Source organism: Dermacentor andersoni, chromosome 1, assembly GCF_023375885.2.
Source record: "Dermacentor andersoni chromosome 1, qqDerAnde1_hic_scaffold, whole genome shotgun sequence".
Taxonomy (NCBI): Eukaryota; Metazoa; Arthropoda; class Arachnida; order Ixodida; family Ixodidae; genus Dermacentor; species Dermacentor andersoni.
Genome location: NC_092814.1, coordinates 1,452,629 through 1,479,388, shown reverse-complemented (window position 1 = coordinate 1,479,388; position 26,760 = coordinate 1,452,629). Strand labels below are relative to the sequence as shown.

Genomic DNA, 26,760 nt, shown 5'->3' with positions numbered 1-26,760 from the left:
CGAACAGGGCATACTTAATGTGCTACTAAATTTTGATATAAAAAATCGTGTGGTCCCGATGTCATCCCAAATGAGTTTTTAAAGCGGTATACTGAGTGGGTGGCAAAGTACCTTCACATATGGTTTTCGAAATCGTTACAGGAGGGAGAGGTTCCAAGAGACTGGACAGAATAAAGGGAAAATCAGACATCCACCCGTTCGTAGCAATTGCTACAAAGGTAGAGGTGGGTAGGTAGGTAGGTACATGGTAGAGCGACTGCCCCGGAAAGGCGGTGGTCCCGGGTTCGAATCCCGGACCAGGACAAATTTTTCTTCAACTATGAGGCTTTTCTTTCGAGGAACCCGTATGGGTTTCCTTTGTAGCAATTGCTACGAATGGGTGGATGTCTGATTTTCCCTTTATTCTTTACTTCTCTCCACCTTGCGGGTTTCCACAGAACTACTACGTCAAACACTTGCCTTTGCTTCGTGTTGTCGACAAATTCGACTTCGCCCTGCCATCTGCTAGCCGCCTGGTTAGCTCAGATGGTAGATCGGCTGCCCCGGATAGGCGGTGGTCCCGGGTTCGAGTCCCGGACCAGGACGATTTTTTTTTTTTTTTTTTTCAACTATGAGGCTTTTCTTTCAAGAACCCGTATGGGTTTCCTTTGTAGCAATTGCTACGAACGGGTGGATGTCTGATTTTCCCTTTATTCTTTACTTCTCTCCACCTTGCGGATTTCCGCAGAACTACTACGTCAAGAGACTGGACAATGGCTAAGGTGATACCGCTACCAAAAATGGCAGCAAATGCTGTGTAAAAAATTACCGTCCCATATCATTAATCTCAACCGCTTGCAAATTGATGGAGCACAAATACATAAGCACATTTCAGCATTTCTAGAGGAACAAAACTTCTTCACCAAAGAACAATATGGGTTTCGCAGGGGCTTTTCTACACAAACACAATTAATAGAAACTATACATGATTTCGTGGTTTCTATAAATAATGGAAATCAAACTGAAGCAATTTTTTTAGACCTTCGTAAAGCTTTTGATATGGTTTCTCACAATGAACTGCTTTATAAATTAAACTTGGTACTACAAAACTCTAAGCTAATATCCTGGATTTCATCGTACATTACTGACCGCCAGCAATTTGTATGTTTTGACCAGCATTGCTCAGGTAAGTTTCAGTGTCGTCCAGTGTCCCTCAGGGCTCGGTGCTGGGACCCCTCTTTTTTCTCACCTTTATAAACAACATTGTTGACGACATCTCAGTTAAAATTAAACTATACGCAGATGACTGTGTTTTATACTCAGAGATTAAAAGCACATCTGACTAGCTACTATTAAATCAAGCGTTTCAAAGGGTTACGTCATGGTGTGAAAATTGGCAAATGTCCCTCAATCTTGAAAAACAGTAGCAATGACAATTATTCACAAAAATCTACCCCTCACTTATCAAAATGGCATCAATAACAATTTTCTTACCAAAGTTACAGAGTATAAATACTTAGGTCTCCTCATAACAAGTTATCTTAGATGGAAGAAACACATCAATCAAGTCACAGCAAACACATAACGCAAGCTATTTTTCCTTCGCAGGGCTCTGAAACTGTCTGCTCCTACAGTCCGTCTTCTTGCATATAAATCAGTCATTCTGCCTAGATTAGATTACGCCGTTGTTATCTGGGATCCATTTACAAAAACAAATATTGAGAAGCTGGAAATGATTCAGAAAAGAGAAGTTCGCTTTATATACAATCGTTATGACCACGCATCTGTAACAGACTTGTTAACCAGAGCTAACCTAAAACCTCTAGCCCCGAGAAACCATCACTCACGTTTAAACTTTCTATATCAAATACTAGTGGGACATGTTAAGGTTGATGCATCTACAGTTATTCGATTTTCCTCAGCTTATAACACCAGACAATGGCATTATCAAACATTAACACCGTACCAAACACATAACAATTGTTTTAAATATTCATTTTTCCCAAGAATGATTCATGATTGGAATTTGTTAAGAAACGACCAAGTGTTACAGCCCTCCCTGGCTGAGTTTCTCTCAAGCTTGTGCATATAAATCTCGTTCTTTATATATATTTTGCTCTTGTGCTTCGCTAACCTGCTTTGTAAATTTATTGCTTTATATGAACTGAGGGCATGTATACTGTATATATGTATGTATGTATGAATGTGCGTATGTGTTTATGGATATGTCATATCGGTATATATCTGTGTATATGTGTATATAAGTATGAGTATTGGATTGCATTGTATATATTTTTCTTTTTTTTCTATTTTTTTCTCTCTCTCTTGTCCACCAATATTATTGTATCAGATCATGTATCGCTCATCTCCCACCCTACTAAAATCCCGACCAGGGATTGTAGTATTTATAAATATATAAAAAAAATCTGAAAAGGAGATACAATTCCTCGGTTTATCTTTGCAACTATTGCAGTATGTTTTCATCGTGCCTAACACACATGTATGGTTCATTGATATACCCCACTGAATGTTTTTTTTTTTTCCTGTCACGTTTGTTTTCGCTCGTACAGTATATATATATATTAGAGGGAATAGCACTTGGCTGACAAGCATGATGCCTAAAATGCTGTTACTGCTATTGCAGATGCTGCCGTGGTTTCTCGTCGGAATGTCGGAGAGGGACGATGGATGCCTCTTTTTCGTCGTCGATGCATAACTTTGCAGATATTCAAGCTTGGAGTGCGCATTTTCCGGACTTGCTGCCACGGATGTGACGTCACCAGTGACCAGTCTACAAAAGGAACAACACGAGAACATCGGCTTCAGAGGGCATGGCACTTGGCTGACAAGCATGATGCCTAAAACGCCATTACTGCTATTACAAGTTAGTTACTGCTCTAGTATCGTAGTGATAATATATGCTTGTTAGTCCTGCCATGCCCTCGTAGATGTTGTGCTATTTTGGTGGATTGCTGGTCAATACTGCTGTTGCTGCTGATGGCCGGGGATGTTGAGGAAAATCCAGGCCCAAGAAATGCTGAAATCTTGCAGGAAATTCTTGGAAATGAAAATGCACTGGATCGCAAGATAGATGATATCAGGAAAGAAAATGCAGAAGTGAATGCTAAAACTCATAAGATGCAAAGTGTGCTAGCCATGTTCGACAAAATGAAAAATAGAATAGATAAATTGGAGACCATCGTACGAAAACAATCTGAAAAATTAATTGATTATGAAAATAGAAGCAGACGAAATAATCTTATGGTGTTTGGTCTTACTGAAAGCACGAAAGAGTCTGCACAAGTGTTAAATAAACGCGTTGTAAATGATATTTTTCTAAAGTTCATGGCACAGAAGTCGCTACAGCGCACTTTACGTGAACATTGGCAATGGTAGGGGTCAAAGACAGGCCATTATCAATCTCGTCATCACCGTCATCTCTGTCACACAAATCTGTCGCAACAATGATAGCCTCATCGAAAATCTCTCCGCAGAATGAGGCAGCACTACCTGCACTTAGAAATTCCTCCTTCGACACACCACCTGTGTCATGATCAGTAGTGACGTGCTCCCAGAGCTCGGTAATGTCAGTGGCTTCCACAGCGTTGGTTTTACTGTCACAAAAGTCTTGGCCTGGCACACAAAGTCCGCCTTTCTGAAACAGTTTACGGTGAAAAATGGTCCCTAACTCTTTTTCCATTGATTGGCGTGGCCACTGTATGAAGAGTATGAAGAACGAGTATGAGTCTGAGTATGAAGAACGACTGAGGAATATGGAAGAAAGTAAATGGGCTGGGAGAGTGTTGAGGTAAACAGGAAAAACATTGATTCACAGTGGAGGAAAAAAACTAGGAAGCTTACCAGCAAGTATGCAGCCTGTAGGGTGGGCAACACAGCAACAAATAACGTCAAGCAGGAAGTCAGAGAGACTGAAATAATCTCCTCGGTGGCGGCAATGGAAAGCAAACCTGCCATGAATAACAACTTAAGAGGAAAAAACGAAATCAGGAAAGAAACAATTTATGATAACTCAAAGGGAAGCTCATTACTTTTTGAGGCGAGATGGGGATGCCTTATAGCACGCACCTATGAAGCGAGATATAAGAAGGAAGAAGAAGCATGTGCTTGCTGCGGTAAAGCTAGGGAAACTATGGAGCATGTTTTATTACAATGTGTATATGTCTACCCAGCGGTCAATTTAGGCACCACTGGCCTCCTTGAAGCCCTTGGGTTCAGCAAGAGCAGTGGAAAAGTAAACATGTCCGCAAAGGGATTAGTGAGAGGCGACTGGAGGATGGGTGGAAGAAAAGTAGGGAAACGACAAAAAACGAAGACGTACAAAAGCAAAGTTCGCAATAGGGGATCAGATAATTTGGTTGTGGGAGTTCATAGTGCCTTCTTTTTTTCTTTTTTGCTTTAACCCAAGTAGGACATTAGGCAGTATAATAGCAAGAGCTTGGTGGTGCAACCCACCGCCCCGTTCCAAAGGGGACGCTCATAACATCCATCCATCCATCCCATGTATTGCGCATTCTGCTCCACGTATAGTTCTTCATTCAGAGCATGTGTTGCGTCAGCGCCCAATTTGGTGTTGTGGCCAATTATTCTTGCCTCCTGTGGCAATAAGTCGTAAACATGACCACCGTTACTAGCACGAAGCGCAAGACCCTCTCACCTGAGGACGAGGCAGTGACCTTGGAAGCGATCTCGAGCGGAGAGAAGAAAAAGGATGTCGCCGTTTATTTCGGAATATCGCAGAGCTTTCTGTCCACAATTTTAAAATCGAAAGATGCGATCTTCGATTCACTGAAGAGAGGTACTAATTCTCAGCGAAAGCAATTGAAAGCGCCAACATACGAAGATGTAGACAAAGCGGTCTTCGCGTGGTTCATGTCCACGTGGTCGCAGAAAGTTCCTTTAAGTTGGACTGTCCTACAACAAAAGGCAAAAGATTTTGCATGTATGCTTGGTTGTGACGATTTCAGAGCGAGGGAAAATCAGACATGCACCTGTTCCTAGCAATTGCTACAAAGGAAATACATACGAATTCGTCGAAAGCAAAGCCTTTGTAACCCTTGCTAAGAACGGGTGGATGTTCGATTTTCCCCCTATTAATTAGTTCTCTCCACCTTGCGGGTCTCCGCAGAACTATTACGTCAAACTATTGCCTTTGCTTTGAGTTGTTGACAAATTCGACTTTGCCCTGCAATCTGCTAGCCGCCTGGTTAGCTCAGATGGTAGAGCGGTTGCCCCGGAAAGGCGGTGGTCCCGGGTTCGAGTCCCGGACCACGACGAATTTTTCTTCAACTGCGACGCTTTTCTTTCGAGGAACCTGTATGGGTTTCCTTTGTAGCCATTGCTACGAACGGGTGGATGTCTGATTTTCCCTCTATTAAGAATTGTTTTAGAAAAGCCAGATTTCACGAAGCGGTCACCGCAACATCTCTTGCAGAAGATAACAGCAGTGAAAAAGGCAGAAGTGCATTGCCCTCGCTTGAGGGCTTGCAAGAAGACCAGAAAGCCCTCCAGAAATAGTGGCAGCATCTTCATAGCAATGGTGTCATTACAGAGGATGTTGACCTAGATGACTACTTGCACCCTGACTCTTGCATCCTCGCAAAGGAAGAGGCTACTGATGCGTCCATCATGCAGAAATGTGCTAGGCATAAGGGATTTGCAAGACGATGATGGTGACAGCGAAACCGACACTCAAGACCTTGGCGAACTCCCCATCCTCAACACCTGTGAAGTGCTTGACGCGATCAGCGTCCTAAGGCAGTACACGAGCTTCCTACCCAAGCAGGATGCCATGCAAGATACAGTCAAACCTCGATATATCGAACACGGATATATACAATTATTGCGTATATCAAACACTTTCTATATCACCTGGAAAATCGCATGCATTTTTAATTTTTAAGAATTTCGAACGGGGTCAAATGTAAAATGGATATATCGAACTCCGTCACCCCAGACCACGTGCGCTCTGTTGACTGGCAGTGAGCTTTCCCGTAACACTCTCGAAGACTGCGGTGGCGCGATGGGCATTCCTGACTGCTGCACACTATAGCTGCACACATCGATCACGCCGAAGGCGCCATTTGAACATAGCGGCGTACACACGCGTCGGCTTGGCTAGTTCGACGTCAACGACGCATTGTATTTGCCGCACTGACTCCTCTTTGGTGCCGCACTCTGCGCCTGCCGCACCTCATGAGGACTTGCGGTTTGCATCCACAAAGACGCGCGACAGGCTGTGTTGCCAGGTTTGGCTATATATAGCTAAATTGGGCTACAGAAAAAACTTTTGGCGTCGACTTGGGCGAGTTGGCCATGTGGCTATATTTGGGTTACTGAAAATCTGCGACGGCTTTGTTTGGGCTATACGTGGCACCCTAACCCACGCTTCAGAGGTGGCTCTCATCAAGTAGAAACAAATACCGAAAGCATGTTTGAGATGGCTCAGCCAGCAGCGCGGCTGTGCGTGTGTGTGTCCCCCCCTCTCCTCAGTGCACCTTTGTCTGAGCCAATGGCTTTGATCTTTGATGCACTTAAAGTAACACCATGCTTCACTGTGCTAATCTGCACCAGCAACATCGTCTCATCTTCGTCTTATCAGTTTCAGTCATCAGACACCCGATTGCTGGGTTTCGAAATGAGCCTGGGAGTAGAGTGCGTTTCACAGTATACTGTACTAACATGGCTATGCTCAGAAAGGGAGAGAAATAAAATAGGGTCGGGCAATCATAGCGCTGGCATGAAAGAAGGGAGGCACAGATAGATGAAATGCTTCAGTGTGTTCATGACCATCATTTCTGGGTGAAGTATTGCACCAGGTACCGCTTTAGACTTGCTCCATGTTTCTCACGGTAAGCTTTACTGCCATTTTCCTTTACCTGCGAGATGAATTTTAACGCGACAGCATTAATGGCCCCATGTTGCAGAAAATGCGGTGTTGGTGCCCAGTGTCGGCTTCGCTGTGCATATGAGAAAAATGATACCGAACCACGCAGGCCTTCCACCTGGCGCATAGGCCTTACTGAACTAATTGAATGTCTCAAAGTAAAATGCATCAGAAAATTCGTAAAGTTCAACTTACACGCAACCTACAGACATCATAGCGTCGGAATGTGATTTGAATATATGAGAAAGATATGCGGAAACTTAAACACAAACTCCTTTTCTAGCTGCCATTCGAGGTCTGTCTGATTGTGAATTCAGCAAATCGCACTGGCGTGCACCAGGCTGCCCTGGAGCGACGATGGTTGGATGAAATGGCGCATTGGGGCGCCCCGGTGTCCAGCAGTGTGATTTGCTGAATTTGCCATTAGTGGGAACGGTATGCTCTATTCCTTGCAACACCATTCGGATGACAGTCGCATCGGCAGCAGCGGTGGCGCCTGCTGTGCGGGGGAAAGAAAAGAAATAAAGAAAAAAGAAAATCTGAAAGCTCGCTTACGTGCATAGCGTTAACCGCAAGCGTTTGCAGGTAAACACTACGGTTAAGCTGCAGTTGTCAGGAAGCATGAGAAGCAGTCGGGAATCTTTGAATGCTATTGCGGTCCACTCTTAAAGGGCCTCTCACCAGGCTCCATAACAAATTTTGGTTATACGCTGGAAATTGTTACGTGTCCTCTAGAGAGCGTTTCGCCACAAAAATTTTTCAAGTCGGCTCATTAATAGCCGAGATAGAAATATTTCAGTGCCACGAACCCATGTTTACAGAAGGCAAGCTCCACTGCATAGGAAGACACTCTCTCCACTCACCCCGTCTAGCCTCCGCAGGCAAAATTCCTTGCCTGCATTCTCCCATACCGGACCTCAAGGATGGCATGATGCATACGTCACGAGCCCCGTCTTCATTTTCTTTTCTACTCGCTTTTACTTTTTCTTTTTTTTGCCGCTGCACACTTCCGCTGACGGCTTTGCACGCGAGTTGTTGTGATGTCTCGTTTCGTGCAGCGCACAATTTTGTGTGCTGTGCACAAGGACATATGACTTGCAATATAATTCAGTGCTACATGAATACTGAGGCAGATCAAGCAGATCACAGAGCATGATCACACGCTGAAACATAGTAGAAAATGGCATAATTTTGGTACCTGCGCACGTGATTGCACGACCGTAGGAACAAGTAGACGAAGCAGAAGTACATCTCTCTTTCTTCAGTGCAAAGTAAAGGAAAAAACATGCAGACATTCCGTTTGTGTGTTTCATTATTTCTCTAAGCTTTAATTCGTCAATTCAAGGAATAGATCACACAAATAACAGATGGTGCCTTGAATAATTCTCGAAGTCACATGTCACCACAAGCGACATCACACAATGGACTCGACTATATAAGTGCAGGGACGTGACTATGTCATCCTCCGGCTTGGAGTGCGGCGGCCACGAGGAGAAGGAAAAATGGCATTCGGTTTGAAATTTCAGATCTTTCCACGGCGCATAGCGATGTAATACTTTGCAGACGCAATCGTTAGCGCGCATTGTATGCACTGCGCTTATCAGCTCAAAATGGTCAGACCTGGTGAGGGGCCCTTTAAAGGCGTAGCCTCCTTAAAGTTTTTTGTTCATGCTTACATTCAAGATTCATTTCGATAGGTTTGTCCCCTGCAGCGATTCACCGGAACTTGAGTTACCAGGGTCAACCAAAAGGTGTTTTGTGTGCAAGTATGATGAAGCTGTCGATGTCAAGGGTCGACCATCACAGCAACACGGACGTTTTGTTACGACGGGTTGTGGAAAAAGGGATTGCCATAGTCGAATGCGAAAATGTATACACCAATAAAACTGCAAATAAAAATGCCTATATTCGGCCACAATTCTTTTTTTCTCTTTTTTGTGTTTGGCTACATTTGGGCTACAATTTCTCTAGCTTTGGCTACACTGCCTTGCACGACCCTGGCAACACTGGCGACAGTACGCGCTCACTGGACTGACTCATAGACATCTTGGCAGATGCCACTTAATATGTTGTTATTGACTGTGTTTCAAAATACTTCGATTGGCGGACGTGGAGATAGCAAAAGTAGTGGCCCAAGGAAGACACTGCCGAGGTTGATCCCACAAGCACTGATGTTGCCCCACTCCCGACTTCAACTAAGGGTGTAGTTGCTTTGGCCCTTCTCCGCCGCTACTGCAGCGCAATAGAGGGCACCGGCCTATTGCTTGTGGATTACAGTGGAACCCCTGTTATACGTCCCCCGGTTTGCAAGGACCCGGGTTTTACGATAGATTAGCGCAGTCCCAGCGAAGTCCCCATAGAAGCAATGCAATAAAAACCCTGGTTATCCGATGCAATTTTACGCCTGACCCGCATTATACGACAACCCTCGCGAAACGCGGGACGGAACGGCGGAGGAAAGAAAAGTGCCACGAGTCTCTTTCTCCCTCTCTTCTTCGTGGCGTCGCCCGTGACGCCCGCTGTGCTGAAATAGCGCCTTTTCTTCTCCACAATCACTTTCTCCCTCTCTTTTTGGCGGTGTCGACTCTCGCGTTGTGGAAGATTTTCTCTCCTTCCGGTTTCCCAGCAGCAGATCGCCGACAAGGTAGCGTGGAGAGGCCTAGGTTTACTACACGTGTTCTTCGTCGTAATCCTAGCGACCAGCGTTCAACGGAGGTTTTGAGTTGTGTGGAGTAACGCAACGCACGATACCCCGAGAGCGGACAGTTCTGTCGCTCGGCAATAAGCTGAATATTATCGAGGAAGCGGGAAAGTGGCGTGGAGCCACGAAAGTCAGCATTGCCCGGGACCTTAAGATACCCGAATCTTCGCTTGCTGACACCGCTGTGACATCAGACAAGGACGACGACGCCACAGATGCCATGCCTGTGCCTACCTTGTTCGCTGAGGTGCTATGGCACGTAGACGGCATCCAGAACTTCATCTGTTCATGCGACGCCACAGAGGACCTCTTTTTGGACGTTGCCCAACTCGAGCGAAAGCTCTTGGTTCACGGATCAAACAAGGTCCAAAAGAAACTTACCGACTTTTTTTAAAATTCGCGCCGGCTGGCGGGAATCGCGGCAATGGGCAGTGGAGTGCAGTAAAGGTTCGTTTGAATAAAGCATGATTGGTACCTGTGCTGCAGCAGTAGTTGTTATTGCATTTACTCTTTTGGTAATTTCGGTTTCCAAGCCCTGCAGAGTATGTTAGTAATTTGCATTGAAGTTTCTCGTAAATCCGTCGCGCAAGATTAGTATTTTTATAGGCATAATTTAGGTTCGAATTTTACAACGCCCACATTTTACGACGCTTTTTCGCGGTCCCGAGAAAGTTGTATAATCGGGGTTCTACTGTACAGTAGAACCCCGCTGTTACGTTCCTCACTGCTGCGTTTTCCCGGCTGCTACGTCGTTTTCATCCGGTCCCGGCATAGCTTCCATAGGATCCAATGTATAAGGAACCCCGCTGTTACGTAGTAGCTGTGAAAACGTTCCCGCATGATACGTCGCAACTTAGCACCCCGAACCCACCTGGGCTAAAGTAGACAACGCGCTCCAACCGCCATTTTGGCTTTTGACAAGTTTTGGCCGGGCTTGGCTATGGAACTGGCTGCAAGAAGCCGCACGCTAGTTCGAGAAGCCGCCACTAAGTGGCCATTCATGAAAAATGCTCTCACTATCATCACTGTGATTACGGTCACCGCATGGTTTTTGGACGGGTTGACTCATGGAGGAAAAAAACTCGGGAGAGGCTCTGACGTCACTCTTTGTGAAGCTAAAGTGAAGCCGGAAGTTGGTGTTGCTCATGGCGTTGCTCTGCCTATCGGGCCAGCTCTCCTGTCTTGTTTACATTTTTCGCGAAACCACGCCGCGCCGCGCGCAACCGGGCTGCTCGGACGCGCGCGCTCTGCAGCAATACTAAACAATCATTAGCACGTTAGCAAGATTACGCCAAAGAGGGCAAAATTTCCCGCGGATATTCCTTCGTCTGTTGCCATTGCCGTGGCGCGGTGACGACGAGGAGCACGAGCCGCATGATGCCGGGGAGTTGCCAAATCCTAGCTTTGGAGAAGCCGTCGCGGCTCTGGACCTCCTCCGCAGGTACGTCGCACCTCACAGCGACGCTGACAGCAATGCGGCCTTCGAGGCTATTGAGAAACGTGTGGTGATTTCTGGCGAGCGAAAGAAACGGCAAGCCACCATTCTAGACTTCTTTAAGTCCTAAGCGCACTCTGTGGAAATAAATTGTCTATAGTTGAAGCTGCACTTTTTTCATTCATTTTCGGACCTTTCCTCACTGTTGCGTTTTCCCGGCTGTTACGTTTTTTTTCCCCGATCCAGTGAAAAACGTATGAACGGGGTTCCACTGTATATTTTAATATATTGTATCTGTGCATAGTGGTCACAGCGCAAATTTTTTAAAAATGAAGAGCAGTTATCCGTACTGGATGAATGCGAAAGCATTGCGATCACTGCATGATGCCACAACATTATGCCACAACATTATGCCACAACATTATGCCACAACGCAAGGTCGTGGGTTAGACTCCTACCAAAGGCCGTGGGTTCAACTCCCAACAAAGGCTGTGGGTTCGAGTGCCTTAATTAACTTTGCCTTATTTAACAACAAAGGTTGTGGGTTTAAGTGACGTAATGAACTCTAAATTAACTTTGCCTTAATTAACTTCATCTTTAACACCAAAGGTCATGGGTTCGAGGGCCTTACTTAACTCTATTTTCATTAACTGTGCCTAAATTAGCTTTGCCTTAATTAATTACAAAGGTCGTAGGTTCAACTCCCTTCAAAGGTCGAAGGTTCATAGTCTTAACATCAAAGGTCGTGGGTTCGACTCCCACCAAAGGTTGAGGATCCATAGCCTTTTTGGACCATCGTTTGGGTCCACCAACAATGCCGGATTTTCCGCCCCATGACGCATTTGTTCAATGCTTTCGAATTAAAAAATGTTGAAGTGAAAAAATACGGATGATGTAGCCCCCGGTAGTGCTTCTAATGCACTTGTCCTCCTATTGGATTTTCCGAAATAAAGCGAAAGTATCAATTAAAAGCCATGCATGTCTGCGCCAACAATGATGCCGTAAGCTTTTAGCCACAATATTTTAAGTGAATATGGTAAGGCAACCGAAAAGAAACTTCAAATGATGTGGGTGACAAAGCTCTGGTAGTGACAGTTTTGGCAGGGCTTTGGCATCGCCGGGGGAGGGGACTGCCTTCCCTGGAAAACTCCGGAGGGAGCTTGGGCACCGGAGCCCCCCCCCCATGTCAGCACCTATGGCAAGGCTTCTTGCCAGAATAACACTGCGGTCACTAATGAATGCAGTCACCTTCTCAGTGCATGGTAACAAGAGCTGCAAATGGTACGGGAAACATGATCTTGTTGCATGCCACGGAAATCGGAGGAGGAGGGTATGGCAAAAGCGTGAAAAAGCATAGTGTCACACAAGAGGGACTCTGTGGTGACGACCTCTATTAGATGGCGCCAGAGTAGTGCACCATCATCTGTTCACAAATGGCATGCAGCGAGTGCGTTGACCAACACCATATATGGAAACAAAGCTCTGCATGAGCGGAGGTCTGTCTGAGCAGCTGCTGTGAATCATGCACACGCGTCACCCACACACTGTCTCTCACTATTTCCTGATTAGTGAGGCAGTCGCGCAACACTACGCTCTGTTTGCAATGCGCTGCACGAGACCGATTGTCAGCACCAGATGATATATAAACATGTATAGAGCTGCACTCAAATTTCACTTTAGAGTGTACATAATCACTGGTGAATTTTTTCTGCATGAAAACCAACAAAGGTTTCAAAACCTGCACAATGGTTCAGTGTGTTGCCCGCCACAGCGGTGACAGGTGCCAACAGCATCTTCGCCTCGTGACATCCAGTGCATGTCCGCCGCCGATGCATGGCTGGTCAGTTGTTGCGCTGTGTGCCCGTGGCAGAGGCCTCCATAGCAGTGATTATTTCAATGGCCCACTTCAGAGTGAGAGCTTGCTCTTCCAGCAAACACCTTCTTTTACAGAATTACTCAGTCAGAAAGATGAAAAACAAGAGAAGGGAATTTACACCACAACGACTAGCACATTATGCACTTACACAACGACCTGTAAATAATGTACCAACTGGCCCGGATTTTGACTCTCCCAAAACATCTTTTTATTTGATGGTCTTGAATACGTGTACAAGCCAGTCTCTTACATTATTATCCAGTTCCTAACCAAACTCGCATGGGTACACCTGTTTCTCAGATCGACAATGAAGTCCTTCGCTATTTTGCCCTCTCTTTGCGAGTGCTTGGCAGTAGAACTCGTAACGCAGAACAATTACAGAAGCCTTCGGCACATAGTACGTTAGCAGCGGCAGGCTTTCTGTAAGGGTGACGTCGTCAGGTCTCTTAATTGCCAGTAGTCTCCGAAGTAATGAGTATGTTGGCCATCCACAGAAGCTCAGGAACAGTGCTTATTTCTTGTCTTCGGCAGTACCATTGGCGATGAAGTGTTGTTCCAGGATTTCAACATATTCCTCTCACTTTCGGGCTTCACCAGGGAATGCTTCCAATTTTGCCAAGACAGCTATCGGCGCGGGTGGCTGACAAATATTTAGAACAAAATAACAAAATATATGAGAAGGAAGGAAACCAAGGCCCCGATTTTAATTAGTCATATCATAAGAAGCCAACAAACAAAGACGACACCATAAGGAAATTGCATGCAATTATTGATTGAATTACAGAAATGATAAATAATGCAAATGAAAGTGGATTAAAAATCAACTGGCTGCAGGTGGGGCACAAACCCACATTTTCGCATTACGCATGCGATGCTCTTACCAATTGAGCTACCACAGTGCTGTTTTCACACCCACTTTCTGGGGTATTACTAGTTAATAAATAATCATATCGTAAGAAGCCAACAAACAATGACACCTAGGAAAACATAGGGGAAATTACTTGTACTCACTAATTGAATTAAAGAAATGATAAATTAATATGATAAATTAATGGAAATGAAAGTGGATGAAAAAACAACTTACCGCAGGTGGGGAACGATCCCACGCCTTCGCATTACACGTGGAATTCTCTACCAATTGAGCTACTGCGGCACCGTTTCCCCATCCACTTTCTTGGGTATTTATGTTTTACTACTAGAACTAATCTTGGCAAGTTGTTTTTCATCCACTTTCATTTCCGTTAATTTATCATTTCTTTAATTCAATTAGTCAGTACAAGTAATTTCCCCTAAGTTTTTCTTGGTGTAATTGTTTGTTGCCGTCTTATGATATTGCTACGGAATAGTATTACCGATGACGAAGAGGTGAGCAGTAAGAAGATGACGACGACGATTGGAGGCTAGCGCGGGCTGTTGCCTCTTGGCCAAGTGCAGCGTATTACGTTGTAAATATACTTGTATATAGCTTTTCATCTGCGTCTTCTTACGTAACATATCTGGTGGAGGTGGACGTTCCCTGTACCTCATCACGGAGCTTCGCAGCGGACGGTACGTCGAGCCTAGCTTCATGGCTCCCGGCGATGACAACTCGACTCAGCCACCTCCGACACCTGCTGCCACTTCGACGACCTACATCACTCTCCCGGCTCCTCGTGATCCTGGCGTATTCTCGGGCAAAGATGGGGAAGACGTCGACGATTGGATCAGCCTGTACGAACACGTCAGCCGCAATAACCGGTGGGACCCTACTATCATGCTCGCCAACGTAGTCTTTTACCTCGGTGGCACACCTCAAGTTTGGTTTCGGACGCACGAAGAGGAGCTCACCAGTTGGGATTCGCTCAAGCAAAAGCTCCGAGACTTGTTCGGCAACCCCTACGGTCACAAACTTGCCGCGCAGAAGGCGCTTTCCGGCCGTGTGCAGACGTCAACAGAGCCCTATGTCACGTACATTCAGGACGTCTTGGCTCTGTGCCGCAAAGTTGATGCACACATGACAGAGTCAGACGAGGTATCCCACATCCTCAAAGGCATTGCCGATGACGCCTTCAACTTGCTCGTATTCAACAACGTCGCGACGGTGGATGCTGTTATAAAAGAGTGCCGCCGCCTGGAACTCGCCAAAAGCCGACGTATCGATCAGCAGTTTGCCCGTTTGCCCAACACCCCAGCGACATCTTCCTGTGCCGACGCTCCTCATCTCAAAAACACTGGCGATATTACCAAGATCATCCAGCGTGAGATTGAGGCCGCCTATCCAACTGCCTTCGACTCCAGCCCCACCAACGCACCTGCAGTCACGGTTTCCCTGATCCAGGCAGTTGTCCGCCAGGAGTTCTAAAACATGGTCCTTCACACCATCTGCACGGCCCATCGCCCTGATACCCATCCGGCTTCTTCGATTCCGACCCATCCCACATCTTCTTACCCACCATGATTCCGCAACCCAGCTGAATGGCGCACTGCTGACGACAAGCCCATTTGTTTTAACTGCCGTCGAATCGGGCACATTTCTCGGCACTGTCGAAGTCGCTGGACTTCCCCGACCCGGTCTGCTTATACTGCCTACTCTCGCCCCTCAGGTGGCCCTTCTCGTCCCTATGCCGCACGCCCCGATAATGCCGCCGCTGATTCTCCTGCACCGAACCGCCCCTATTCTCGTTCGCCTTCGCCCCAACGACGACAATCTCGCTCTCCCCAGCCCCGTCGCTCCTATTCGCCGACTCCCTTCGGACTCCGCTCCCAGCCTGAAAACTATACGATGCATCGCCTCGAGGTGACGCTGCATTGCACCCTACGCCGCCAAATCCTCCACTGACGTTGCCCACTCATCTGAACCTCCTTGACGTGCAAGTCGACGGTGTTCCTGTATCTGCTCTTATAGACACTGGGGCGCATTTGTCGGTAATGAGCGCGGACTTTCGTACCCGCCTGAAAAAAATAATCACGCTCGCCACGACGCATGTTGTCCGTGTCGCCGATGGTGGAACAGCCCCCGTAATTGGTGTGTGTGCCGCCCGTATCTCCTTCGCCGACCGCTCCACAATTGTGCTATTCACAGTCCTCGCCCACTGTCCCCACGACATTATCCTTGGCTTAGACTTCCTCTCCGCACATTCTGCTCTCATTGATTGTTCCGCCAGTACCCTCGGCCTTGACCTGCATGTTCTGGATCCCGCTGAACCACACCCCAGTTGCCTCAGTTCCGTCGACTTCGTTCGCTTGCCACCTACGGCACTGACTTACGTTGACCTAGCGTCATCCCCACCAGTGCCCGACGGTCACTATATCGCGGCTCCTATGCAAGACGTCCTCCTTACACACGGGATCACGGTACCTCATACCGTTTTATCTATTACGGCTAATTGCGTCTGCCTGCCAGTGGTCAATTTTGGCTTGACGACACAAGTGCTTCCACGCGGGATGTCTCTGTCCCAGCTTTGCTCATTCGAGGATCACTCAATAGCATCTATTGAGGTAGACGGCAATTCAGCCGATCCTCCTCTACCATCTCAGTCGACAACTTGTACCATCACCGACTTACAGAAAATGATTGCGCCCGACATGCCGTCCGAGCACGCTCGTGAGCTCTACCGCGTTCTGTTTTCCTACAACGATATTTTTGACTTTAACGATCGTCCTTTGGCCCAAACTACAACTGTTAAACATCGCATTAATACCGGCGATGCCCCTCCTATTCATCGCCGCCCGTATCGAGTGTCACCGGCTGAGCGTCAAGTTATTCACGCAGAAGTTCGCAAAATGCTTGCCAAGAACATCATAGAACCGTCATGTAGTCCATGGGCATCACCTGTTGTACTGGTAAAAAAGAAGGATGGCTCGTGGCGCTTTTGCGTGGATTATCGACACCTTAACAAGGTTACCAAAAAGGACGTGTATCCCCTACCTCGGATCGATGACGCCCTTGACTGCCTCCATGGTGCTCGCTACTTCTCTTCTATTGACCTCCGCTCTAGCTACTGGCAGATTGCCGTGGACGATATCGAAGGCGAGAAGACTGCTTTTGTAACTCCGGACGGTCTTTATCAATTCAAAGTGATGCGGTTCGGTCTATGTAACGCACCTGCAACTTTTGAACGCATGATGGACTCCCTTCTTCACGGTTTCAAATGGTCCACATGCCTGTGCTACTTGGACGACGTCATAGTATTCTCCCCAATGTTCGCTATGCACCTCGAGCGCCTCTCGGCAGTCCTGGACGTTTTTCGTCGTGCCGGTCTGCAACTGAACGCATCGAAGTGCCAATTCGGCATTCGTAAGATTACCGTCCTTGGGCATCCCGTTGACGCGAACGGAGTGCAACCGGACCCAGGCAAGATCCATGCTGTTACGCACTTCCCTGTTCCGAAGTGTGTCAAGGATGTGCGCAGCTTCATCGGCCTTTGTTCCTACTTCCGCCGTTTCGTGAAAAATTTCGCGGCCATAGCACGACCAGTAACCGAGCTTTTGAAAAAAGACGCCCCTTTCCAGTGGGGCGATAACGAGGCCTCTGCATTCTCGCATCTAATCGACGTTATCACAACGCCTCCCGTTCTGGCCCATTTCGATCCTTCTGCGCCTACCAAAGTCCGTACTGATGCCAGCGGTCACGGAATTGGCGCAGTACTGGCACAACACCAGCGCGGCAACGACCGTGTTATCGCTTACGCCAGCAGGCTCCTCTCACTCGCGCAGCGCAACTATTCCATCACTGAGCGTGAGTGTCTGGCCCTAGTTTGGGCGGTTGCGAAGTTCCGCCCATACTTATATGGCCGACCCTTTTCCGTTGTCAAAGACCATCACGCGCTTCGCTGGTTATGCTCACTGAAAGATCCTACAGGAAGACTTCGTCGCTGGGCATTACGCCTCCAAGAATATTCATATACTGTCACCTACAAATCTGGCCAACTACACAAGGACGCTGACTGCCTGTCTCGTTACCCGGTAGATGAGCCTGACGACGCCGACAGTAGTACCGCCAACGGCATTTTCTCTGTGTCTGCCTTTGCTAACATCGCCGATGAGCAGTACCGAGACCTACCGCTGCGAGCACTCATCGAGCGTCTGCGCTCTACACCTACCGACGCGTCCGTTCGCCGCTATGTTCTCCAGGGCGGCATTCTGTACCGAAGGAACTTCCTCCCTGACGGATCTGATCTTCTTCTTGTCGTGCCAAAACATCTACGACAGACTGTGCTCTTTGAGATGCATGACGCACCTACTGCAGGACATCTTGGCGTAACCCGCAGGTACGACCGCGTCCGCCGCCGCTTCTATTGGCCTGGTCTCGCTCGCTCCGTCTGACGCTATGTTGCTGCCTGTGATACCTGCCAGCGTCGGAAAACACCTCAGGTGCTACCTGCCGGTCATCTCCAGCCGATCACTGTGCCTGTGGAACCGTTCTTTCGTGTTGGATTAGACCTCCTCGGTCCCTTTCCCACGTCATCTTCTGGGAACAAATGGGTAGCCGTCGCAACTGATTACGCCACCCGATACGCTATCACGCGGGCTCTCCCTACCAGTTGCACTGACGTCGCGGACTTTCTCTTGCGTGACATTATCTTACTTCATGGCGCCCGGGGACAGCTGCTCACTGACCGTGGTCGTAACTTCCTCTCGAAAGTTATTGCCGACATTGTACGTTTCTGCTCCACTCAACACAAGCTGACTACCTCATACCATCCTCAAACCAATGGCCTGACAGAGCGGTTAAACCGTACTCTTACCGATATGCTGTCCAAGTACGTTTCCAAGGACCACCACGACTGGGACATTGCCCTTCCTTACGTCACATTTGCTTATAATTCTTCCCGGCACGACACCGCCGGATTTTCTCCCTTTTATCTACTCTACGGTCGTGAACCGACCTTGCCCCTTGACACGGAACTTGCTCCTGCTGCGATCTCAACAAGCGAGTATGCGCGCGACACCATCGCCTTCGCCGACCATGCACGCCAGCTTGCCCGTGCTCGACTGACGGACTCGGCAACCACTCAGCAGCGTCAGTACAACGCCCGCCACCGTGACGTACAGTTTTCGCCGGGTGCGCTCGTGCTCTTGTGGTCGCCCTCTCGTCACGTCGGACTTTCACAAAAGCTCCTTTCGCGATACACAGGGCCCTACCGCGTGCTGCGCCAGGTGACGCCTGTGACGTACGAAATTGCTCCTGTGAGCTCAACCTCGTCATCTACTGTGGCATCTAGTGATGTCGTGCACGTCAGTAGGCTCAAGGCCTACTACACTGCTTCCGAGTCCGGCCTTTAGTCGCTCCGGGACGGCGCTTTTGCCACCGGGGGTAGTGCTACGGAATAGTATTACCGATGACGAGGAGGCAAGCAGTAAGAAGATGACGACGACGATTGGAGGCTAGCGCGGGCTGTTGCCTCTCGGCCAAGTGCGGCGTATTACGTTGTAAATATACTTGTATATAGCTTTTCATCTGCGTCTTCTTACGTAACAATATGATTATTAAAAATCGGGCCCCTCGGTTAACCTCCTTTCGTCTCATTAGTTAATAAATACATCCATTGGAAAGCGGCCAGCCTCATTGGCTGGCCGAAGTTAAACTGTCGGCACCTCACCCTGAGCTGACTGATATAGGCAGTAGAGTTACTGTATAAGCTCCCTTTAGGGAGCAGAGTTGTGCCTAAGTACGCCATCTTGGGTTCTAGTGCTATGCGGTAAAGCCAGTTGCCATACACCTACGAGACACACTCGCGGGGCAATGCCGAAAGCATTTTTTTCCGCCTTTTTTTTTCATAGTTTATTGTTTTGCGAGTACAAGTCAATTGCTCACCTCATGGTTACAAGACTAGACTTTACGCTTGCAGGCCTTATTATCTAATGATTACTGAAAATACAGCATTGAAGAACACAAGCTTACACTGGCACATGGTGCCAACATCTGTAAACCTTTCTGGTTTCTATGCAAAGCATCAAATATAATGCTAAAGGCTTCCATAGATTACCAAAAATTTTTATTAGGCATGCATGAGATCATGGCTCGTGCAGCTGAAGGACGTGAATGTGCGTAATTCAAGAAAGAGCGCTGTCACGTCCAACATTCTTTGTGTATAAAGTTTGAAAGCGAAATACGATCCAGGTGAATGACAGGAGGAATTGCATGCACTCATACATAGTATGCATTGACCTCACCCCCCCCCCCCCCCCCCCACCACCACCACTATGTTGATTCTAACAATGCCAGTGCATCCTTGTCGCATTTTACATGTCACGGACAAATTTAGCCATGTTACAGGTCTCGTATGTAGCAGACACACATGCTGACTAAGGCTGCATGCATTACATGCTTGTTGTACAAGTAAACTTCTAGTGGATACATTCAACTGTGGTACTTCTCCAGTACCATTGTTTTTACACCCTGTCATACTACCGTATTTACTTGCATAATTATCACACTTCTTTGTAAAAAAAATTTACGCAAATTCAGGGGTGCGATCATTACGCGGGTTAAATTTCCCACGAGAAGAAACATTTTCTTTTTTCATCCCCCATTTGCTGCGGGATGACAAGCAAGCGGCTGCCGCTGTTAGTGCGGGACACCAAAACAAAAATGGCGGCCGGTGGAGCAAGTCGAACACACTGAACGCGATTATTTTTCTTCTCATGAGTACATTATGCGCATTGAAACAGTTTCTTCCATATCAGTAATAAATGATATCGTTAATATCGGCAAGTTTGCGACAATAACGTAGCCATGTCCACTTTGAGGGGACAGAAACGGAGATGGGCGCGCTTAGCTGCCAGTGACATAGAAACACATGGCGGGCATGCTGTGGAAACTGTGGCATTTGTCTTTACTGCTATCCTAATACGGCACGTTTCCGCTAAGGGTAGGCGAATACCGTAGCTGCATTACAAGCGTCGCTGTATGAATAGGGTGCACTTCTAACGTATCAGTGTAAATGTGGCCACTATCGTTGCCGCTCGCGATTTGTCGCGTGCCCATGAGTGCAGATCAGAAGAATCGAAAGGCGCCCTCTTTGTGTTGTGTTTGTCACAAACTATTATGAAGCCTACAAATAATAAAGCCGAGGCAAGTTTGGCTGTAGCTTTTTTTTTTTTTTCATGAAAGTGTGCAAAGTGATGAAAGGAATGAAATGGGGCATCTGCTTAAGAATGCTCGGTGCGTGCAGACCGCTTGGTATGTCTTCAAGAGTCGCTCGCGTGGCATTCGACAGATGGTAAGCGCGATCATCATTAGCTAGACTTGGCACACGACATATCGCTGCAACAAGTTCAGGGTGCGATCATTACATGGGAAAGAAACAAAAATTGAATTTTGACGACAAAATTCAGTGGTGCGATCATTACGCGAGTGTGATCGTTATGCGAGTAAATACGGTACAAGAGTTGTCAGTGCGCCGTGTGAGGTTGATTGCGAAAGTTACCCGAAATAACACCAGCGAACACGTATCTTTCGGCCAGCAGCACCGAGGAACAACCAACAATAATAATAATCACAGTGCCAATGCCAATTGCATTTCCTGTTGATTGCTGGCTCCAGCGGAACGTTGGCTGTCATGATCCACCTAGGTTCGTGGACCAGGGGGGGTCCAGGCACCCTCCGTCAGAGGAGTGTTGGCGCGACCATCGTAGTGTTGGCTTCTCCACAATGCAATGGAACCCGTTTTGACCATGTAATGGAGCTCGGCAAATAGTGGCGCTAGGATAGCTGGAGGCGGCAAGAGCAGCATGCGGAAATGAGTGGCGCAACTCTGGCTCCCTAAAGGGAGCCTATACAGTAACTCTAATAGGTGGGTCAGCTGCATGCCCCCTGGTGGCTCTGTAGATGCAGCACCATCTACAATCACATCTGCCAACATATTCCATGCGACACCGTAAATAGGGAGATTTCGTAGAGCATTGTTACAGACGAAAACCTCTGCTAAGACAATACACCTTTCAGTATAATGTATTTCAGCTAACATGGGAAGGTCTAATTATTTACATCACAGTAGATATGCAGAATGGCCTGCCAGAAAGGAAAGAAATGGCCAGAAAGGAAGCTAGAGGCAGGAGTTATAAATTATCTGTCATGTAAATGAGATGGTGAGGTGATAGACGTGTTTGATGTGCACAGACGACATTGCTTTCTTAGTGGATACTCAGTGAGATATAGAGCTTCTTGCAGATATATATATTTGGGAGTGAACTTTAGTGTAAAGAAGTTGAAAATGATTGAGTTCTGGGTACAATTATAAGGCACACTGCAGTGAGCGACCCCAGATTAATTTTGACCTGCTGGGGTTCTTTAACATGCGGCCAATGCATAGTACACTAGCATTTTTGCATTCTCCCCCCCCTGAAATGCAGTCACTACAGCCGGGATTTGATCCCGTATCCTCAGGCTTAGCAACGCAATGCAACGCCATAGCCAATACACCACCACGGCGGGTACAATGAAATCAGACTTGATGGTGTTTAATATTATGAGTGGTCAGCAAGTCACAAAACAGAAAAATGAGTTACCAAGTGTATGCAAGTGTTTGACCTAGTAGTTCTGCGGAAACCCGCAAGGTGGAGAGAAGTAATGAATAAACGGAAAATCAGACATCCTGATTTTCTGTCTGATCACGTCTGATTTTCCGTTTATTCAAGTTATGCAAGTAGAAACACTTAGAAGTATGGATCAAAGGTGGAGAACAGAGGTGCTGGCTTTCACAGCAGAAAAAACAAATAAATCTGCAATGTAAGATTGGCAAATAATGTGGCTCAATGTATGAAGCATGCCTCAGTTAAAAGAACAGGGTGCAGTGCATGAATAGAACTTACTTGGGTGACTTGAGGTCCCTGTGAATGATGCTCCGAGAGTGGAGGTAGTTCATGCCGGATGCTATGTGCTTGCTCCACTCGACCACAGTGGCAGGCGGGATGACACGGCCATTCTTGAGTGCGTCGTACAGTTGCCCATAGGGACAGTATTCCATCACTATACAGAAGCATGGCTCTTGAGTGCACACGCCCCTGCATCAAGCAAAAGAAGCACTGAAAATTCACACACAGATGCCAATTATAACATCTACAAAAATGGTATTAATGGCCAACTTTGGATGGTGCAACTGCACTGTGACAGGGACATATAATTAGCAAAACAATAGAGGCTGCAACAGGCGGTGCAAATCAATGTTTACTCAGTGCAGCAGATGATGCTGCTGAGGCTTGAGCTACTATTTGCACGGCCAGTTATAGCAAACAAAAATACTGTGCCACAAAGCAAAGCCGTAAAGGCTACTCAACAATAGATCATATTCACACTATCAATCAGGTGATAGAGAAATGTGCGGAATATAACCAACCATTATATATAGCTTTCATTGATTATGAGAAAGCGTTTGATTCAGTCGAAACCTCAGCAGTCATGGAGGCACTACGGAATCAGGGTGTAGACGAGCCGTACGTAAAAATACTGAAAGATATCTATAGCGGCTCCACAGCCGCTGTAGTCCTCCATAAAGAAAGCAACAAAATCCCTATAAAGAAAGGCGTCAGGCAGGGAGATACGATCTCTCCAATGCTATTCACAGCATGTTTACAGGAGGTATTCAGAGACCTGGATTGGGAAGAATTGGGGATAAGAGTTAATGGAGAATACCTTAATAACCTGCGATTCGCTGATGATATTGCCTTGCTAACTCAGGGGACCAACTGCAATGCATGCTCACTGACCTGGAGAAGCAAAGCCGAAGGGTGGGTCTAAATATTAATCTGCAGAAAACTAAAGTAATGTTTAACAGTCTCGGAAGAGAACAGCAGTTTACGATAGGTAGCGAGGCACTGGAAGTGGTAAGGGAATACATCTACTTAGGACAGGTAGTGACTGCGGATCCGGATCATGAAACTGAAATAATCAGAAGAATAAGAATGGGCTGGAGTGCGTTTGGCAGGCATTCTCAGATCATGAACAGCAGGTTGCCATTATCCCTCAGGAGAAAAGTTTATAACAGCTGTGTCTTACCAGTACTCACGTACGGGGCAGAAACCTGGAGGCTTACGAAAAGGGTTCTACTTAAATTGAGGACGAACCAACGAGCTATGGAAAGAAGAATGATAGGTGTAACATTAAGGGATAAGAAAAGAGCAGATTGGGTGAGGAAACAAACGCGCGTTAATGACATCTTAGTTGAAATCAAGAAAAAGAAATGGGCATGGGCAGGACATGTAATGAGGAGGGAAGATAACCGATGGTCATTAAGGGTTACGGACTGGATTCCTAGGGAAGGGAAGCGTAGCAGGGGGCGACAGAAAGTTAGGTGGGCAGATGAGATTAGGAAGTTTGGAGGGTCAACATGGCCACAATTAGTACATGACCGGGGCAGTTGGAGAAGTATGGAAGAGGCCTTTGCCCTGCAGTGGGCGTAACCAGGCTGATGATGATGATGATGACAAAGCAAAGAATATGAAAACATGGCGTGATCCGACCTATCATTATGTTGTAATAGTACAGTCAAATCATAATAATTCAAATTTGAAGGGGCCCAAAGATTTGTTCCGAATAAACAGAGTTTGATTAAAGGAAGCTCATTAATGGAGGACTTACGTGCAGTGTAGCATTAGGTGGCAGATGTGCACTCAGCTAACACATCAGTGACGCGTTTTGAAACTGTGGCTATGGTCCCACTTCTAAACAAAATTTTCACCACCGCGAAGCCACACGTCAAGGCAAATTTCACATATAACCCACACCCCGACCATGGCCTCCGATATTTGCACACACCAGCTGGTTTTCCTCTGGTTGTCCCAATCGCATGGAGAGAGTGCAATTTTCAGAGGTGGGCGTGGCTGGCTCCTCCTCTGCGCCGCTCGTAACCAATGGATATTTATGCGTCGGCAAGGCTTTTGAGCCCTCTGGTACAGCTGTAGCGGCTTGGATAAGGCCAGAAAAGAATGTTCTTGTGCTGCTATATTTTTACTGATTTGGAAATGACAGCTCAAGGTGTACGAGGGGCAAAGTGCATGCTGGAGCCTATTTTCTCAAATGTGCTCGACTCCTTCCATGCCACGCCCATTGGGCATCATTAGCCCGCTAACAATGGTTTGAAACACCGCTTTCGAGACCTTCCGAACCACTCACAGACACACTGCGCTATCAGACGTAGGAGAACTATATTTTTGTTTTCTAAGCAGTTGTCTTTTTGCCCGCCAGGCATTAATTTTTGAACGCACTCCAAAGTTTCATGATCATCAAAGCAGAAAACAAAAATTGCCGCCTCCGGGAGCAGCGCGCGCTTCGAAAGATTGCAGATCTTGTGTTTTCACTGCGTCTGCAGCTGATTTTATCGATGGATCAGGCAGCAGTGAGCCTGAAGATGCTGCCTTTTTGTCGGACTTTGACTTCGAGAGCGATGATGACGCAAGCCAGCCCGGAACATTGGTGGCTGCAGCTTGGTGTGCCAAACTGCAGTACTTGCACTTAAATATTTGTAGTGGAATACCTGTTGAATGAAAAAGTTTGATTGTTTTCGGATAGTGACTATTAGATGGCAATACATATTCTATGTCTCATAACTTTTGTTACATTTCTTTCTTAGTAGATTTAAGCGTGTCTTTACAAATTTTGTTCAATTTTATCCCACAATCTTGATTCTCTAAATTTATAGCTTTTTTATGACATACACCTTGTTAATAAAACTTTTATGCATGAAAAGTGCATTCAGTCTGCTTTTTGTTTATGTTTTACATAAAATATAGAGTGCAGTAGTTCCTTCAGAAAAAGAGTCTGGTGTAACCTACAAAAAACACCTATTTGCCCCATGGCAGGGAATGGGTTAGCTACAGGTGCATACATAAAGCTCGTATGTGTGCGCAGGAATGGAAAATTTCAACGTATATGTGCGAGCATTGTGCTGCTGATGAGGCGGCGGTCGGGCAATTTTGTGATGGGTCCTTCTTTTCCCTCGATACAGTCGTTCGGAGTATGGTGCATGCCGCTTGGATAAACTTTTGACATTTCTGCAGTCGCAATGATTTTAGCAATTGCTTTATTCAAAATTCACCATGTAGTAAAAAAAATAATCAGAACTCTCTCACAACATTTACTTTTTGCTTAAGGCTCACTCGGACTCAGACTCACCGAAATTCTACACTCTAAAAACAGTTGCACCCTTTGGGGTGTATATTTGTCCCACAACAATAATCGTCATCTGTCTTGCCCGCGTTTCCTTTCTTTAACGCTGCGAGCCCGGTACTTCCCGGTCACGAACGGCATGCGCATTATCAGAGTGACGCAGCATTCTCGACAGGAAAGTAGCGAGCGCCGAGTTTTCAAGAAAGGAAACGCAAGCAAGGCAGATGATGATTATTGTTGTGGGACAAATATACACCCCAAAGGGTGCAAACTGTTTTTAGAGTGTACTCGGCAAGTATCACGCTCCAGGGTCAGTGTAAGTTTATTTATTTATTTACCCACAGCGCCACAGTGGCATTACAGTCTGAGTGACTGTAAGTGAGTCTGAGTGAGTCCACTCTTGAGTTAGTTTGCCAACCTATGCAATACCCACTCTCCATTTTCCTTTGACCTCAGCGCTTCCGTTCACAAGGTCGCGATGACAATAAATCCAAATGAGGATAAGGCACCCTCTCCAGAATTTCTATCTCGAGATGGCATCGAACCAGCTGGCTGATGTTACGAATTTCCCCAGGACAAATTTTCTGATATGGCAATTGAGATTGTAATGAGTTGGCTCGTTCCTGCACCAACTAGCATGACAGCAGACACTATTCGGTTTTTCTAAGCTTCCGGAAACATGTGCAGGATTCAAAGCACACAAATGATTTGTATAGACATAGTAGACATATGAGGCAGAGACTTGGAAATTGACAATGAAGCTTGAGACCAAGTTAAG

General features: G+C 46.7%; 1 protein-coding gene across 6 annotated transcripts in view; it reads right to left on the bottom strand.

The window, feature by feature from the left end:
* Positions 1-26,760, bottom strand: part of LOC126543970 (mitogen-activated protein kinase kinase kinase 13-like) — a 593,636-nt gene that overhangs the window by 366,873 nt on the left and 200,003 nt on the right. For all 6 annotated transcript variants that reach the window (XM_055061158.2, XM_055061159.2, XM_050191137.3 and 3 more), the window contains exon 6: positions 22,691-22,882. In XM_055061158.2, coding sequence (XP_054917133.1) covers positions 22,691-22,882 — 192 coding nt within the window. The remainder of the gene's footprint in view (positions 1-22,690; positions 22,883-26,760) is intronic.